The sequence below is a fragment of the Cordyceps militaris genome (assembly GCF_000225605.1).
Source record: "Cordyceps militaris CM01 unplaced genomic scaffold CCM_S00007, whole genome shotgun sequence".
NCBI lineage: Eukaryota > Fungi > Ascomycota > Sordariomycetes > Hypocreales > Cordycipitaceae > Cordyceps > Cordyceps militaris.
The window spans coordinates 1,830,049-1,846,286 of record NW_006271975.1 but is presented as its reverse complement, the minus strand read 5'-3'; the positions used below and the strand labels follow the sequence as shown (position 1 = coordinate 1,846,286).

The 16,238-nt window shown below is 55.8% G+C and overlaps 5 protein-coding genes across 5 annotated transcripts; 3 read left to right on the top strand and 2 right to left on the bottom strand.

Moving 5' to 3' along the window:
* Nucleotides 1-16: 16 nt before the first annotated feature.
* CCM_08811 (glucoamylase I precursor) lies at nucleotides 17-2,067 on the top strand (the record flags this gene model as incomplete). Its single annotated transcript, XM_006673947.1, has 3 exons — nucleotides 17-314; nucleotides 362-937; nucleotides 989-2,067. 3 exons carry the CDS (start codon nucleotides 17-19, stop codon nucleotides 2,065-2,067), a joined length of 1,953 nt encoding a protein of 650 aa, XP_006674010.1.
* Nucleotides 2,068-3,704: 1,637 nt separating this feature from the next.
* CCM_08810 (cyclin-dependent protein kinase regulator Pho80) lies at nucleotides 3,705-4,897 on the top strand (the record flags this gene model as incomplete). Its single annotated transcript, XM_006673946.1, has 2 exons — nucleotides 3,705-4,396; nucleotides 4,465-4,897. The coding sequence occupies 2 exons, from the start codon at nucleotides 3,705-3,707 to the stop codon at nucleotides 4,895-4,897; spliced, it is 1,125 nt and encodes a 374-aa protein (XP_006674009.1).
* Nucleotides 4,898-5,630: 733 nt separating this feature from the next.
* On the bottom strand, nucleotides 5,631-6,605 carry CCM_08809 (nucleoside-diphosphate-sugar epimerase, putative; the record flags this gene model as incomplete). Its single annotated transcript, XM_006673945.1, has 1 exon — nucleotides 5,631-6,605. One exon carries the CDS (start codon nucleotides 6,603-6,605, stop codon nucleotides 5,631-5,633), a length of 975 nt encoding a protein of 324 aa, XP_006674008.1.
* Nucleotides 6,606-10,366: 3,761 nt separating this feature from the next.
* Nucleotides 10,367-12,474, top strand: CCM_08808 (siderophore iron transporter mirB; the record flags this gene model as incomplete). The annotated part of the gene is made up of 4 exons (XM_006673944.1): nucleotides 10,367-10,716; nucleotides 10,802-11,430; nucleotides 11,477-11,852; nucleotides 11,907-12,474. 4 exons carry the CDS (start codon nucleotides 10,367-10,369, stop codon nucleotides 12,472-12,474), a joined length of 1,923 nt encoding a protein of 640 aa, XP_006674007.1.
* A 701-nt stretch (nucleotides 12,475-13,175) lies between these two features.
* On the bottom strand, nucleotides 13,176-13,664 carry CCM_08807 (uncharacterized protein; the record flags this gene model as incomplete). The annotated part of the gene is made up of 1 exon (XM_006673943.1): nucleotides 13,176-13,664. The coding sequence occupies one exon, from the start codon at nucleotides 13,662-13,664 to the stop codon at nucleotides 13,176-13,178; it is 489 nt and encodes a 162-aa protein (XP_006674006.1).
* Nucleotides 13,665-16,238: the final 2,574 nt, after the last annotated feature.

The window sequence follows — 16,238 nt, the reverse complement described above, 5'->3', positions numbered from 1 at the left end:
CCTGGCCCTCATCATAATGGATGGCCGTGCATTATCATCATTCTGGAATACTTCTTCCGTCTCCTTTGCACAGCCCATCATGCATGGTCTCGGTAGTGTTCTGTTGCTCGGCACCCTTGCGGCCCAAAAAGTGCTAGGCCTGCCTGGCACCAGCACCCAATGTATTCAGAGGCGCAACATCGACAGCTTCGTTTCTTCCGAAGGACCCATTGCGCTCCAGAAGCTGCTCTGCAACATTGGCTCGGACGGCTGCGAAGCGCAGTCGGCGGCCCCGGGCGCCGTGGCGGCGTCACCCAGCACGAGCAACCCCAATTGTATGAAGCCCTGCGCATATTCCATCGGCAGTTGCTAACATGGTCAGACTGGTACACATGGACACGAGACAGCGCCTTGGTGTTCAAGTGCCTCGTGGACCGATTCACCCATTCATATGATAGCAACCTGCAAACGCTCATCCAAGACTACATTGCAGCCCAAGCCAAGCTGCAGGGCGTTTCCAACCCGTCAGGCTCCCTGTCCGACGGCGCCGGCCTGGCCGAGCCCAAGTTCAACGTTGACCTTTCTGCCTTTACCGGCCCGTGGGGACGACCGCAGCGGGACGGTCCGGCGCTGCGGGCGATTGCCATGATTTCGTATGCGCACTGGCTCATTGACAATGGATATATAGACACGGCTAGCGACATTGTCTGGCCCGTCGTGCAAAACGACCTCAACTACGTCGCGCAGTACTGGAACCAGACTGGCTTTGACCTGTGGGAGGAAGTTAACGGCAGCTCCTTTTTCACCGTCGCAAGCCAGCACCGATCTCTGGTCGAGGGCGGCAGTCTGGCCGCCAAGCTGAGCAAGGACGGCTCGGTGTACAGTCAAGTGGCACCTCAAATTCTTTGCTTCTTGCAGACGTTCTGGGTGTCCTCTAGCGGATACATCAATTCGAACAGTAAGTCCAAAAAATACACCATAAAGAGAGAGCAGTGACTAACATACACAGTCAACCAAAACAATGGCCGCACGGGCAAAGACGTCAACTCGATTCTGACATCGATTCATAACTTTGATGCCGCGCTCGGATGCGACACCAGCACGTTTCAGCCGTGCAGCGACAAGGCGCTCTCGAACCACAAGGTTGTTGTGGACTCGTTCCGATTCTACAGCATTAACAAGGGCATCTCGGAGGGCAAGGGTGTGGCTATTGGTAGGTACTCAGAAGATGTGTACTACAATGGTAACCCTTGGTATCTGGCGACCATGGCTGCAGCTGAGCAGCTTTACGATGCGCTGCACATTTGGAAGCAGCAGGGGTCCATTACTGTGACGAGAACGTCGCAGGCCTTCTTTGGTGATTTTGTGCCCAACATTGCCCCAGGCACATACTCTAGCGACTCGAGCACATTTGCTACCGTTGTGCAGGCCGTCATGTCGTATGCAGATGAGTTTGTGGCCATTGTTGCCAAGTACACGCCGTCGAGCGGTGCATTGGCTGAGCAGTTTGACAAGAACAATGGCTCTCCGCTGTCGGCCCGCGACCTGACCTGGTCCTACGCATCGCTTCTCACAGCCATTGACCGCCGCGCCGGCATCATCCCGCCGCCCTGGGCCAGCGACGGCGCCAACCAGATACCTGGATCCTGCGCTGGCAAGACGGTTGCAGGCAGTTACACGTCGGCGACAGCAACGTCGTTCCCCGCGAACCAAACGCCGAAGACGGGTGTTCCACCAACGTCGACGGCGCCCGCGCAGCCGACGTGCACCCCCGCGATGTCAGTGGCCGTCACATTCCGCGAGACGGTGACGACGCAGCTTGGGCAGACCATCAAGATTGTGGGCAACACGGCAGAGCTCGGCAACTGGGACACTAGCCGGGCGGTGGCGCTCGAGGCGAGCGAGTACACGGCGGACAACAACGTGTGGAAGGGGACGGTGACGCTGCCGGCTGGCAAGGCGATCGAGTACAAGTTTGTAAATGTGCAGGCGGACGGGACGGTTGTGTGGGAGGCGGATCCGAACCACAGCTACACGGTGCCCAAGACGTGCGCGACGACGGCGTCGAGGGCGGACACCTGGCAGTGAGAGGGGGGAGGGGGCGGAGGGGGCTAGCTGGAGCCTGTGAGTCGAAGGAATGATGATGCAGAGTTGATCAGAGTACGGATAGTTGGTATCCGTATCCGTAGCGGTGAAAAAATTTCGTGCTTGATGGACTCCATGCCAATTGGGGCACCATGGACGTGACGATCACGTATGCGAAAACCCCCCCTGTCCGTTTCTGTAGTTTGTATTTACGGAGTGGTACATTCTCGAATAACGCCACGTCATCTGGGTATTGAGTTCATCGCAGCTAGTAGTACATCCATCTAGTGGTACATCTCTTGCATCGACAAGGTTTTTGCTAGCTGACAGCCTGACACAACCTGGCCAGGGAGGATCCATCGCGCAATATCAGACAGATTGCGATATGGAACATGGCACTAAATCGCGGAGCAAACCGTGAGATACGGGGGATATTCGTCTGGGGCCGGGACGATGAATGGGAGCGAGTCGATGCAGCACGTGGGCGCGGTCTCGTCGCGGTCTGGGTCGTGGACTCGTGGGGAAAGCAAAGCTTGTCTGCTTGATCGGGAGGGGGAGGGGGCTACGGCCGGCGTGAGCAGGTTCTGATTGGGGTTCGGTGAGCCTTTTTGGGTTGATGTTTGTGCGAAGAGGGGGATGAGACCACGAGGGGACGGGAAGCCAAGACGGGCAGAGTGGCGATGCTGAGAACCGTCGCCAATTGCCGACAAGATGTTGTTGGTGTCAGATCTAGTTATGTATTTCTGGTAGCAGATTGCAGGTAAACTGGGTTGTTGACTACTAGCCGGTACAGGTTCGGTCCAGGTTACGGGGTTCAAGCTGGCATGCCACTCTGGGCCTCGTGAGCATCAGTTCAGTGGCAGTGCCACCAACTCGACCGCCCCATTGAGCAGCCCTTGTTTCCACTCAATTCGCCGCTTCCTTTTCCCTCTTGCTCTGGCTTGAACCCTAGTTATTCTTGTCCATCTTGCATGAACCCCCATCTAGATCAGATTTCTGACTGATCCGTATTCTTTCCTTTTTCGCCTCTTCTCCATACAAGTGCATCGTACATCCTCTAGCTTCTGTCCAGCCTGCCCCTCCCTCTGACCCTTCTGACGTCGCTGCGCCAGAACCAGACACACCTCCGCACGCCGGACTCAATTTGCCGCGCCCAGGGGCCTGCCAAGCAGCTTGCTTGTACCACCAGCACGAGCACCGCCGCAAACCACACACTTGCAAACAAAAATTTACCTACCCAGCGACACAATCCAAGATTTTCTCTCCCTCTCCCACTCCCACTCCAACGACCATCACGCCTCCCTTTTACTCCCTTTCTATACATCCTCCGTAATTGCCCGACGCCGACTACCGACACGACCTGATACAACCCGCCAGGCATTGCCGCGCTCCCCCGAAATTTGCGATCATCGGCGCGGCTATTCAAGTTTGCAAACGGCCCAACCACGGTCTACAATACCTGGTGCAACCTGCCACAAACCGGTCCCTGTTCTCCAAGCCGAGGCAACAACGCCCGACCCCCAGGCTCATCCCATGCTTACTCGCCAAAGACGTCTGCCGCAATAACCCACCGTCTACGCGAAATCGCATCCCGTCACCAGCCGGTACTCCATGGTCCGCGTGACGATGCGCCGAAAGCCATGCTGAGGCCCTCTCCCATTCTGACCCCTCCCTCAGCAAGCACCTCGCCCACCGCTTTTCGCTATGCGCCCGCTCAGTCGCCGCCTCCCCTCTCGCCCCGATCTGCCGTCCCCTCATCCGCGACCACGGCAACTCCGGGACGCTCAGCGGCCGCCGCCCTCGCCTCGAGCCCGCGCCTAGCGCTCTCCCCACGAAGCCGAACCCGACAGCGATCCATCGCTACCATGATTGTGCCCGACCCTGGCGTCGGGCCGTCCTCTGCGGCCACGTCGGCAACAGATGCCAAGATTGCCACCGTCTCAATGCACCAGCAATCACTGGCTGCAGACGATACTTCGGCTACCACCGGTGCCAAGCCGCACACCGCCGCACCTGCAGCTTCGCAACGATCCTTGTCCAATGCCACATCCAACGGCAGCGCCGCCACAGACATGTCTCCCTCGAAGCGGCGTAGTGAAGATGTCCAAAATCATGCTACTATGGCTCTGCCCGAAATTGTCAATGACGACTCCCCACAGCCCGCAAAACGGGCTCGTCCAGAAGAACAGCCTCCAAAGATCTTGCCCATTCTCTATGAGTTTTGTCCCGTCGACGACATGGTCGAGCTCATCGCCCATATGCTCAACGAACTCATTGCTACCAATGACGCGATTCGTACCACCAGCGGTGGTCTCACGCGATTTCACTCAAGGTACGTGTAACCTGCCGCTACTCCCAGTGTTGGTTGGAGCTAACCCATTTTTTTTCACGTACCTGCAGGGCGGCACCGGGAATATCAGTTCGTGATTATTTACATAGATTAGCGAAGCACGCCACCCTCATACCACCGCTCTTACTCTCCATGGTGTACTACATCGACCGTCTCTGTGCACTCTACCCAGAGTTCACCATCAATACCCTTACCGTCCATCGCTTCCTCATTACTGCCGCCACCGTCGCTGCCAAGGGCCTCTCCGACGCGTTCTGGAACAACACTACCTATGCCCGCGTCGGCGGTGTACGGCTTGCCGAATTGAAGATGCTTGAGCTCGAGTTTCTGTACCGCGTTGACTGGAGAATTGTGCCGAACCCCGAGGTACTGGTCGCCTACTACCGTGGCCTTGTCGAGCGCACTCCTGGCTATGTTCTGGAGGAGGACGGCACCGATAATATGGATCATAACAGTCTAGAGAACGATGACGATGATGATTAGGACTCGGACTCTAACTCGAACTCGGACTCTTGGCTTGCACAATAATGAGATACGAATCACTGGCGGTACACTTTCAAAGAACAAAGAAGATGAGGCAAAAAACGCTCAGAAACGGTGGTCATGTCCTTTCAAGTTATTGTTACTGGTATATTAATGCATATGGCGTTGTTCTGTTTGCTTGGTTTGGTCTTGGCTGGCATTGATTGATGCTGGCAACACGGCGGCGTTGATAGACGGGGAAAACGGTTACATGCGAGGAGGAAATTGGTTCTTTGGATTTATATCCGGCCTAGTTGGGCATGTGGGATATTTGATATGCTATTCCTTCTTCTTCTTCTTCTTCCAGCTATTTTATTTATGCTGCAGCTCCTGTAGTGCCAGGACGTGACGACGACAGCCACAGCTAGTGTCTCATGTATGATTGGATGGATCGCGAGGTAATTTTCGATGATTTCTTAGTATTATAGAGTAGGCATGCGGAAGCGCCGGCTGGGCGGTACCTGGGCAAGTAGTATGGGGTGTGGACGGACGTGTTCGTAGGTAGTTTATTGACCTTGTTTGCGTTGTTTGCGTTATTCCCGCTATTTGTGGGGTTTATATAATTCTTTTAGCATTTTGTGGCATTATCGTTATTCGCTATACATCACTCATCCTTTCAATCTCTTGTCTCGTTACACATTGTCAATAGCGATGAAGTGCCACCCGTACGACCTCGAAGCCGCACTCACCCAGTTCATTTCGCCTCGAGGCCAGCCGCAAAGTCCTGCACCGCCTCCAAGAACGTCCCCGCCGGCTCGAACCCGATGCCCAGCGCCCTCGAGACGTCAAACGCGGCGGGCCAGCTCTCAAACAGCCTCGCGGCGGCGGCCGTGGGCTTCTCCCTCCTGACCAGGCGGACGGCCTCGTCGCCACCGACCTCGCGCAGCGCGGCCAGCATCTCGCCGACGCTGACGGTGACGCCCGGCAGCAGGACCTGGCGAATATGCGGCTCCATGCAGTCGGGCGGGAGCACGAGGCACTTTTCCAGGTTGCGCACGAGCGTGCGCGGCGAGCACACCCAGCAGCGGAACCCGTCGTCGAGCACCGGCAGCACGCTCTCCCGGCCCTGGAGCGGCTCCCGCACGATGCCGCTCATCCAGGAGCTCGCCGCCTGGGTGGGCGCGCCGGCGCGCACGGTGATGCTGGGCAGGCGCACGGAAAACGCCGTCAAGAGGCCGCGCCGCGTGTAGTCGTTGAGGAGCAGCTCGACCATGAGCTTCTGCGTGCCGTACGACCCCTCGGGCGTGGGCAGCGTCGTCTCGGAGGGCGGCAGGGCGGGAAGGGGCGCGCCGTAGGCGGCGCACGAGGAGGCGTAGATGACGCGGACGGTCGGCGCGCACCGCGCGCGCAGGGCGTCGAGGAGCCGCACCGTGGACAGGAGGTTGACGCGGTAGCCGAGCGCGAGGTCGGCCTCGGCGCCGGACGACATGATGCCGTGCAGCACGTAGACGGCGTCGAGGTCGGCGGGGAGCAGCGCCGCGCTGGCGGGGAACGGCTCGGCGGCTAGGTCGGCGGCGAGGGAGACGGCGTTGGCGGCGGAGGGGGAGCGGCTGCTGGGGATGGGCGGGGCGGCGAGGTCAGTGAGGATGACGCTGTGGTTTTGGGACAGCAGCGAGGAGGCGAGGGACTGTCCGACGAAGCCGGAGGCGCCTGTGATGAGAACCTTCATGGTTAGGTCGTGCGCGGGGTGGGTGAGTGTGTCGTGAGGATGAAAGGATAATGTCTCGTGGGAGGTGGTTGAATGAGGAAACGAAAACGGCGATATGGCAACTATTATATAAGATATCACTTCTGTGTTTAGGTATGTATGATGGGGGTCAGTAAGAATAGATGGGGGTCGACTTGGACGGCCTTGTTCCCGCGCCGCCGAGGACGGACGCGGGGCAGAGTATTTGAGCCAATTACGACAAATGACCTACCTAGGTAATAGTATGTAACAGCCAGTTATTTCCATCAATTTTCTACGCTTCGTCTGCGCCAAGAGTCCCTGCTTATTTGGCATGCACAATTTATACTTGCGAGACGGAGAGTGCGAAACCGGCCTTTGCTCCAATTCTTGATCGACTTCCCGCGGCCCGCGTTCCGATGGCGGAAAACTGGCGCTGTCCCGGCCCCCCGGTCACACGGCGCTTTGAGCTATGTGAAGACGGCGTCAAGGAGCGCCTGGCCGAATTTCGGTTCAAATACAACCTCCGAAATCTTGCGCCGGAGGGCCTGGACAGCCAAGTACAAAGCGCTCGCTACCTAACAAGGCTACAGATTCCATGCCGTTTAATATCATTCCTTGTCAAATTGAGAATTATTTCCGCGTCTTCGACTTTGTTACCCCAGACTGCATCACAGGACCCTTGTCGCCGCGTTATCAGTCGGATGCATTGGATAAGTTGAGCGCAACTACTCCCCATTTTAACTGTCCCGCGTCAAGCAACATCGCAGCCTCACGTCTACGTGTATGTTGCCATGTGTAGACACTTGATTTTTATTATGGCAAAGGCATTTATATGCCCCTTCAAACCCTCTATTTGACTTGTTCGCTCGGCGTCTGCGCTGCATCCAGTGCGGACACGGCAGCCTTCTCACTTGGAGCAATCCAATCGGCAGTCTCTGTCGAACATCTGATAGCAAGCCTGCATGCATGCCATCTGGCCCGGGGGCGAGTTGCACCCCAACGCACGTGGGTCGACAGCCTGTAGCATTGTGCGTAGCTTCCTCCGAGGCAGCCTCTGCTGACGATCGCATTGCTGGGCTGCTCTTCTTCGCTCAGCATAGCAGGGAAGGCGATTGCGTTGCCGGCGTTGATGACGACGAGAGCCTTGCGTGCATGGCGTGTAAGCTGAGTAGTAGGATATTCTGCAAAGAAAAAGAATGCATACCAAGGCACACTGAATAATCAGCTTCATTTTGTATCGCAGCGTTGTTTTGATGTCTGTCAATCATGATGGTGACTAGACTTGACAAGGGACGATGAAGAATACTGGTGCAGAGCAGCATTTTATACATAGGAAAAAAAAACACGACATGTATCACGATACCGCTCACGTAGGCCAAGGCACCGGCAATTTCCTCTTTCAATCTATACAATTGTCATCATGGGATAGGTGAGGTCGCACTGTGCATGATGCGTCGGGGACACAGCGTCAGCCATCAATGCAGCTCAAGTCGCAAACGGAGCAAGGCCGCAAGAGCTTTACGAACTCTCTTGGGTATCGCAGGTCAAGTACTACGAGCCTTGTAATATCAGACTGCAACTTGTCGTTGATGCCAGCCCAGACGCAGTGCTGTGATTTCCTGGGCGGGGCAGTTATGCGATGATAGAGCGTAAATAAAAATGAGAGCGGGCATGACTTTTCAAGCTCTTCTTCTGCGAGCGCCTCGTTCTATTGGATCATTAGTCGACGATGCAGAAGGGTGCAGCTGCTGAATGCAGCCTGAGCCCGTTGTTGTGAGCCTCGTAACTCACAGTGCGTCGTCTCGCCTCCTCACGCCACCTGCAACTCGAAGCTCGCGTGCGGCCGAGTCTCCGCTTGTGATTCGATCGTTATATTTTGACGAATTTTTTTTGAAGAAAATTCCATCTCGCAGGGCCTACTTAGTTGAATGGTGATATTGGCGGGCATGTTTTGTTTCCGACTCAACTCTGGCCGCGGGAATAGTGTAGCCCCCTCGCCAATGTCTGGGCATCGCCAAGTATCCCATCTCTGGGCTCTTTGCCAAGACGTTGAAGGAGGCGTCTACATGTTGCTATTGCAACAAGCACATCCCCGTCAGAGCTGAAAAGGGCTGGATGGGGACCAAGCGGGTTAGTTGACGAAAACAGGTTGCTCAACGCGGTCCATTCCTGAAGCTTATTAGGTGTGTGGAATAGCAAAGGATATTGGACAAAAAATAGACAGGGCTCTTTTTTTTCAGAGCACGCATCACATTTATTTGTTTATTGGCAGGGATGGTGGAAGCTGCGAGCGTTCGCGTCAGTTGTCGGGAACGGAGCCGAGCCGAGCGACAGCTTCTTTTTCTCGGTTGTAGTTGGTCGCTGCTTTGGGGGCCAGGGTGCCGAGAGATCAACTTGGCAAAGAAGGCCAAGAGAGAAACTACAAGGGAAGTGAGAAGCTGCCCAGTCGATGGGCGCTTGGCAGCGGCGTGCATGGCCTGCTGGAGGATCCCGTTGGCTTCTAGGCGCACGTTTGTGACTGGGCGCGTCAGCTCTTGCCATATAATTTCGTTTGCAGACCATTTCTTCACAACTAAAATAGAGTCAACCGAGGCCCAAGTCACATCCAATATCTCGGCGGCCTGCGCGCTTCAGAGCTGAGTTCAAGGCGAGCCCGGCCCAGGGCATGGATGCGACGGCATTTCGGTTTTCCGAACGGGCACGCCATAAGCAGTTAGGTATTATTAGTGCAAGCCTCGCCTTCTGGCTCCTTGCTTTTGCTCCATGCGGCAGGTCGACCCGGCCCACCACCACCCACAAGCCGCGGAGCACATGGCGAGTTTGATGAGGGAGTGGGGGCGGAAAGGGCGAGGAGGATAGGGAAAAAAAGGACAGAAAAGATCATGCGACAAAAAACTTGCTCACTGATTTCGCTGAAAAATAGACGGCACAGACCGCAAGGGCAAAAAAGAATAGCTCCTTTGTGGCTTGCTTGCTTGCGTTGCTCGTGGTGGTGAGTCGTGACTATGGCCACACGCAACCAGTTCTCCACCCCACCTTATCAGATGATCAAGATAAAAATGTCGCAGGATCTGATAAGAAAATTCTGCACCACTGGACATCGCAGTTCGCCAGACAAGAAGCGGAACGGAACGGACCCAGTCAGTCGAGCTTTCAGAATCCCCTTATTTCCTGCATCTAGTCATCGCTGCTGGGCAAATCACAATGCAGCCTCGCCCAAGCTCGGACATAATCGGCACCTCCCTCTCTCTTTCCTCACAGGGTAAGGATCAGAGCTCGAGAAATAGTGCACTATTCGAAGCCATGGATGTGACGCCCCTCTCCTCTGGAGCACATGGTGGATCTAATCAGTGGGAATCCAGAACAACCATCACGTTTTGTCGCCGCTCATCGGCCGACGTCTTGCCGGCATGTGGCACTCGCAACGAGCTCTCTCCAGTCGTTGCTAGTTGTGCAACACCCCCGTCAGACGGCGACTTCAGCTCGACGCCTCTCCGCTTCTTCCCTCGCGAACCCAATATTGTCACCTCCTAGTCACGTATCCCCAGCAAAATTTCCCGCACCACCACACCATAGCGTCGCACTGTCATCCGGCTAGTCGGGAAACGTGCATGCGTTGCGTGGACCAAGGAAAGTTTTTCGCTTCCTTATTTTTGCGTCTATCCTGCTTTCGTCTCTAGTCTCCTTTGAAGCTCCAACGGGCAGAAGCAACAAACGTATAAACCCTGACCGATCGCCCACCTCCCGCCGTTCTGCCCAGCATGCCCTCTCAGTCGCAACCGTCGCCGCAAGACACGACGATCGCCTCGGCCTCCACCACCAGCGACGTCCACACGCATTTGCTCTCACACGCGGCTAGGAACAGGCACCCCGTGGCAGCAGAAGCATCCAGTACCATGTCGGCCAACGCGCCCACTGAGCCGGGCTACGGCACCGTCAAGCATGGCGACGTCGAGAATGTGAAGCCGAGCTCGGGCGACGACATTCGCGAGTTCCCAGACGAGGGCCCCTTGTCCGACGCGGACTCGGTCCACGTCCAGGACGGTGTCAGGCGTGTCGAGGCCATTACCACGGTCTGGTCCAAGAATACCATGATTGTCATGTTCATTCTGTAAGCAAAGTCCGGAGCTCTGCTGCTTACATGATGCCATCGCCGATTGCAGACGCAACAGAACAAAAACTAACGACATCCCAAGTCTGTACCTCGTCAGCTTCGTCGACACGCTCCTCCAGAGCGTCCAGGGCGCGCTCACCCCGTACGTCACCTCGTCTTTCAACGCGCACAGCCTGCTCAGCGTCACCGACATCCTGTCCTTTATCCTCGGCGGCGTCTGCAACCTGGCCATTGCCAAGGTCATTGACATTTGGGGCCGCGCCGAGGGCTTCTCTGTCATGGTTATCTTCATCATTGTCGGCATGATCATGAAGGCCGCCTGCATCAACGTCGAAATGTTTGCTGCCGCCAACTCCATCTACTGGGTCGGCCACATTGGTATGCAGTACGTCGTCCAGATCATGTACGCCGACATGACCACCCTCCGCAACCGTATGATCCTCTTTGGCATCCTGCAGCTGCCCACGATTGCGGCGACCTTTGGCGGCCCCAAGATTGCCGAGCTATTCTACACCCGCTCCAACTTTCGCTGGGCATTTGGCGCCTTTACCATCATCATCCCCGTCTTTGCTGCGCCCGTCGTGTTCCTCTTTTGGTGGAGCAAGATCAAGGCCCAGCGTGAGGGCAAGCTTGCCAAGCACGTCAGGACACGCACCCTCTTCGAATCGCTCAAATACTATGCGATTGAGTTTGACGGCAAGTACATCCATAGTATAACGTCATCAACCACCTCGGCTGCTAACTTTACCGCGCGTAGTTGTTGGCATGTTCCTGACCATTTTCGGCTGGGGTTTGCTTCTTCTCCCTTTCAACTTGACGTACTACGCCCCCAACGGCTGGAAGACTGGCTACATCATCGCCATGATCGTCCTCGGTGTTGTTCTGCTTGCGGCGTTTGTCGTCTGGGAAAAATACTTCGCCACTGTCCAGTACTTTCCCTTCAAGCATCTCAAGGATAGGAGCATTCTCGGTGCATGCCTGCTCTACGGCATCATGTTCCTTTCCATCTTCACCTGGGACACCTACTACTACTCGTATCTTCAAGCCGTCCACGACCTGAGCCTTTCCAACGCAAGCTACGTTCTGAACGCCTTCTCCCTCATGTCCTCAGTCGTTGGTCCCTTGTTCGGAGTGTGAGTACTCTTTCTATACCCGAAAGCCTGTTCATGTTGCTGACCAAAACCTAGCTTTGTCCGATACTATGGTTACTACAAGTGGCCGGCTATCAGCATGACACCCTTTGCTGTGCTGGGTACCGCTCTTCTCATCTACTTTCGTCGTCCCTCGACCCACGTCGGTTACCTTGTCATGTGCCAGCTCTTCAACGGTATTTACAGTAGTGTGTGGGCCACCGCCTCGCAGCTCAGCGTCATGGCCAATGTCAGCCACCAAGAAACCGCCGTTGCGGTAGCGCTCTACGGTCTCTTCGGTTCCATTGGCGCCGCCGTTGGTCAAGCAATCGCCGGTGGCATCTGGACCAATGTCATGCCCACGCAGCTCTACCAAAACTTGCCTGATGACCTCAAGGCCAACGTCACCGAGATTTACTCGTCTCTGACGGTGCAGATTAGCTTCCCTCTGGGCAGCCCTGGCCGAGATGCCATTATCGCTTCGTACGGCTACGTGCAGAGAGTCATGGTCATTACTGGATGCTGCTTCCTGCCGATTTGCGTTGCACTCTTGTTCCTGTGGAAGAACCTCAACGTCAAGAAGATGGAAGCGACGGAGCGCCGCAAGAAGGGCAACATCTTTTAGACTAATACCAGAGCATTTTACACGGCGATAGATCGGCGTCCCTCTGCTACACGCACTGAGGCGTCATTGTCAATATATTCCCACTTTAGTTCGTTTTCGTTTTACAAGGCTATTTCATCAATTCCACGCGCTGCATAGCCCTCATCCCGACACGTACCCATCGCTTTTCCAGCACGTTGGACCTAGACTGGTTTCCAATTGGCCGAGAGGGCAGGCGAGTTACAAGTGTCTGGGAGAGCGTCGCCGTGTGGGTGAAAAGTGGCACGTCTGTTGATCTCGTATGTTTCACGTTGTGTTTAACATACTAGAAACGGAGCTGTCAAAAATTCCTTCTCTCAGCATCGGAATTATAGTACAATGTCGCCGTATACACCTGGTGGGGACTTGATCCCAAGCCGCCTGGCGTAGACTTTGTGCCCGTGGCTTGACTGGCTCTTGGGGGTAAGAATATCTCAGCGAGGTTCGGTTGCAGGCCTGCGGTCGAGTAGTAACAACATGGTGCATACGGTGTGAGCTTGACTTGAGCATTGTCTCAATTAAATTACTACCAAGCTTCTTCTACTGCCTAGTGCAATTGGCATACCATGCCCCCAAAGAAATGTATTCGACAAGGACGACGCTGCCCCCGTGTATTCCGCATCGTACAGCGTCGTTGTATCTGGTGCTGACGATCCCATATTATTGTGTAAACTTTTGATTGCTTAGAGCAAGGCCATGGCCGCCGCGAGACCGGCAACGGGAGCGAGGTACATGGCGGCGTTGGTCGGGGCGGCGTTCTGGGAGCTGGTGGCCGAGGCGCCGCTGCCGCTGGTGCCCGACGAGGACCTGGAGCTGGAGCTGCTCCTGCTGGTGGCGCTGCTGCCGCTGCCGCCGCTGGTGCTGCTGCCGCTGCCGCCGGCGCCGCCGGTGCCGCCCGAGGCGGAGGACGTCATAGTGGGCGTGGTCTCGGACCCGCCGGAGGAGGCCGTGGTCGTGGCGCTGCTGTCAGATGAGGCCGAGTCCGTGTTCGAGCTGCCGCCGCTGCTGCTGCTGTCGCCGCCGCCGGGAAGCAGGCTGGAGACGGAGGAGATGAGGCCGCCGGCGCCACTCGAGGCCGAGGGGATGAGGTTGCTGGCGCTCGAAATGAGGCTCGAGAGCTCCTGGGCGGAGGCAGCGGCGGCGAAGCCGAGAACGACGGTGGAGAACTTCATGATGGAGAGAGAGAGAGAAGTTTTTGTATGGTGAGTGTATTAAGAGGTAGATGGAAAGAAGAACGATTGTATAGAGCTTGTGTATGTTGTAAAGACTAGACTTGAAAGACTACCTGGATACGATTGGGGCGGGCAAGGATGTAGCTTTATAACCTTGTTCACAAATACCGCGCAAAATAGAGCTTGCGTAAGACTCGTCTGTATCCTCCCTGGCCGTAAAGGCATTGTCGCCCACGTCACCCTCGAACACGAAGATGATCTATTCCTGGTCTAGTCTGGGATGAGAGCGGCCTCCCCCCCCCTCCCCTCCCCCTTTAGGATCGACAAGTGCATACAAAAGAAACCCATAGCAGACTGGTTTGGCATAAACTCTGTCTCGCTTGGCTGTAGCTTTCCACCCTCAAGATGGGTCTTGTTGGAGTCGAGATGACGCGGTGCATTGTTTCCGGATACGGACCCTGTCCCGTTCAGGACAAGCGGTGGCGACAAGAAAGAGAAGAAGCTTTTTTCGAGCTTCGCTCATCTGGTCGGCCGGCCCGGGGGGGGACGATCAAATCGAAGACTTGATTTAGATTTTGCTAGGCCCGTTGAGAAAGAAGAAAGTCTTGGCGCTTTTCAGATCGTGGCTTGTTAGATGAAGGCTTGCAGCTCGCGTAAGTGCTGACGAATATGCGCGCGTGCCATGCTGTCTCAGCAGGGGGGGGGATACTGACATCATAATAATAAACAACCCTGGACTGTAAAAAGGCAAGATGCTCGCTCGGCGTAATGGGACAAGAAAAGAGTTGCTGCGGCGGAGCAAAGGACACAAGTACATGACGTTTCAACCCTCTCCACCACAACACACAGCTCTTCGGCCCCCCCCACGTTGCCACCCCTTTCCTTTTCCTGGGGGCGAAAAAAAAACTATTATTATCACTTCTGCACGAACGCGGCTGGTGGTGGTTCTAGGTTGGCGCTAAATCCCTAGGTAGTGGCTAAGTTACAAGATCGGGTTCGGCGTTCCGCTTCTGGCAGCGGAAATGAAGCCGTGTCGTCATGATTACAACGGGATGGGGTGGGAAATAAAGACGCATAAATAACTTGGACTTGTACGAGATTTTCTGTTGCAAAGTGCTCAAAACGTTGCCGGACAACCGGACAACTCCCCAAAGGCCTGGACAGTGGTGGGACTTGCCGGTATTGACTGGGAATATCCTTTCCATCTCCGTCTGATCTTGACTCATTTGGTTTCGGCTTCTGCGCCTCGCCTCAGCCACAGCGGGTTGTCCATGCACATCAAACACTTGGTGCCTCAGGCAGCAAGGCCAGCGGATGGCACCAAGGGGAAACACGTTCAAGGTTGTGATAAAAGACTTGATGTAGAAACTCATCCACACGTGAGATGTAGTCGCTAGACACAAACGGCCAACGGTATATTCGTCATCACTGGACAATCTGGAATTTTTCAAATCGCTCCCTCCGCTGGTCCGCGGCCGACGACAGCGCCGTCTGATATCCTCTCGACCATGTTGAAAATGTGCTCCCCTCGCAGCATCCTGACCGTACGCGCCGTGAGCCTCCGGATCCTCCTCACCCGCCACCATCGTCGTCCTTGCGCACCCGGGCGGCGTACCCCGTCTCGTCGACAAACGCGGCAATCATGTTGCAGCAACTTGGCGCTCCTCGCGCACGCACCCCGGGCCGCCATGTGCTAGCACGCGCACTCCATGCAGTCCAGCGCGGCCGGCTCCAGGAGATGTGCTGCACAAGAGCGTAGATTAAGATACGTGCCAAGCGCCGACACGCTGGTTGCGCTGTCGATTTCGGCGCCGCGCAGCAATATTCCTAGGATGGGGGTTAAAGGTCGCCTCGCTGTGCTCTCGCTGTGCTCTCGCTGTGCTTATTTTCTAGTCCACTCGAATTCTGTCTCTGCGCCGTGGGGTGCGGCAACGAGAGCATCACTTCCCGGTTCATCAACGGTCGGGCAACGTTCAAGGCCAGCGATGGCAGGCTGAGCAGAGTAAATCCCACAAAGAGCGTGCGCCTTCTATCTTCGATACCGATCCACTCCTCCCACGCAACGTGGTCGGCGATGCAGTCCGGCGCGGACAGGCCGTTCGTTCGCAGTAACACGGCGATTCTTTTACTACCCAACACCGGGCAAAGACTTGGATGCCTCGAGCGAGACCCAATGGCGAGTGGCGACGAAGTAAATAGATTGACCCACAGAACTTCTAGCCCCGATAAGGCGAAGACGAGCTCGTCTTCGAGATCTCGGAACGTGAGACCGACTAATAGAAGGAGCACCTGGGCGATGTTCGTGGCTTGTAGGTGTAGGGACTAATAGAAGGAGCACCTGGGCGATATTCGTGGCTTGTAGGTGTAGGGACTAATAGAAGGAGCACCTGGGCGATATTCGTGGCTTGTAGGTGTAGGGCTTTGCGGGCAGACGTTGTGGCAAAACGCACGTCTGCGTGGGGCCGAGGCCATCTAGTCTCGGACAATTTGGAGTCGGAAGTGACGATTGTGGTAATTATTAAGCAGGAAGCAGGCATACAGGCGACAAAAAAAAGGCCACACACATAAGTCTAT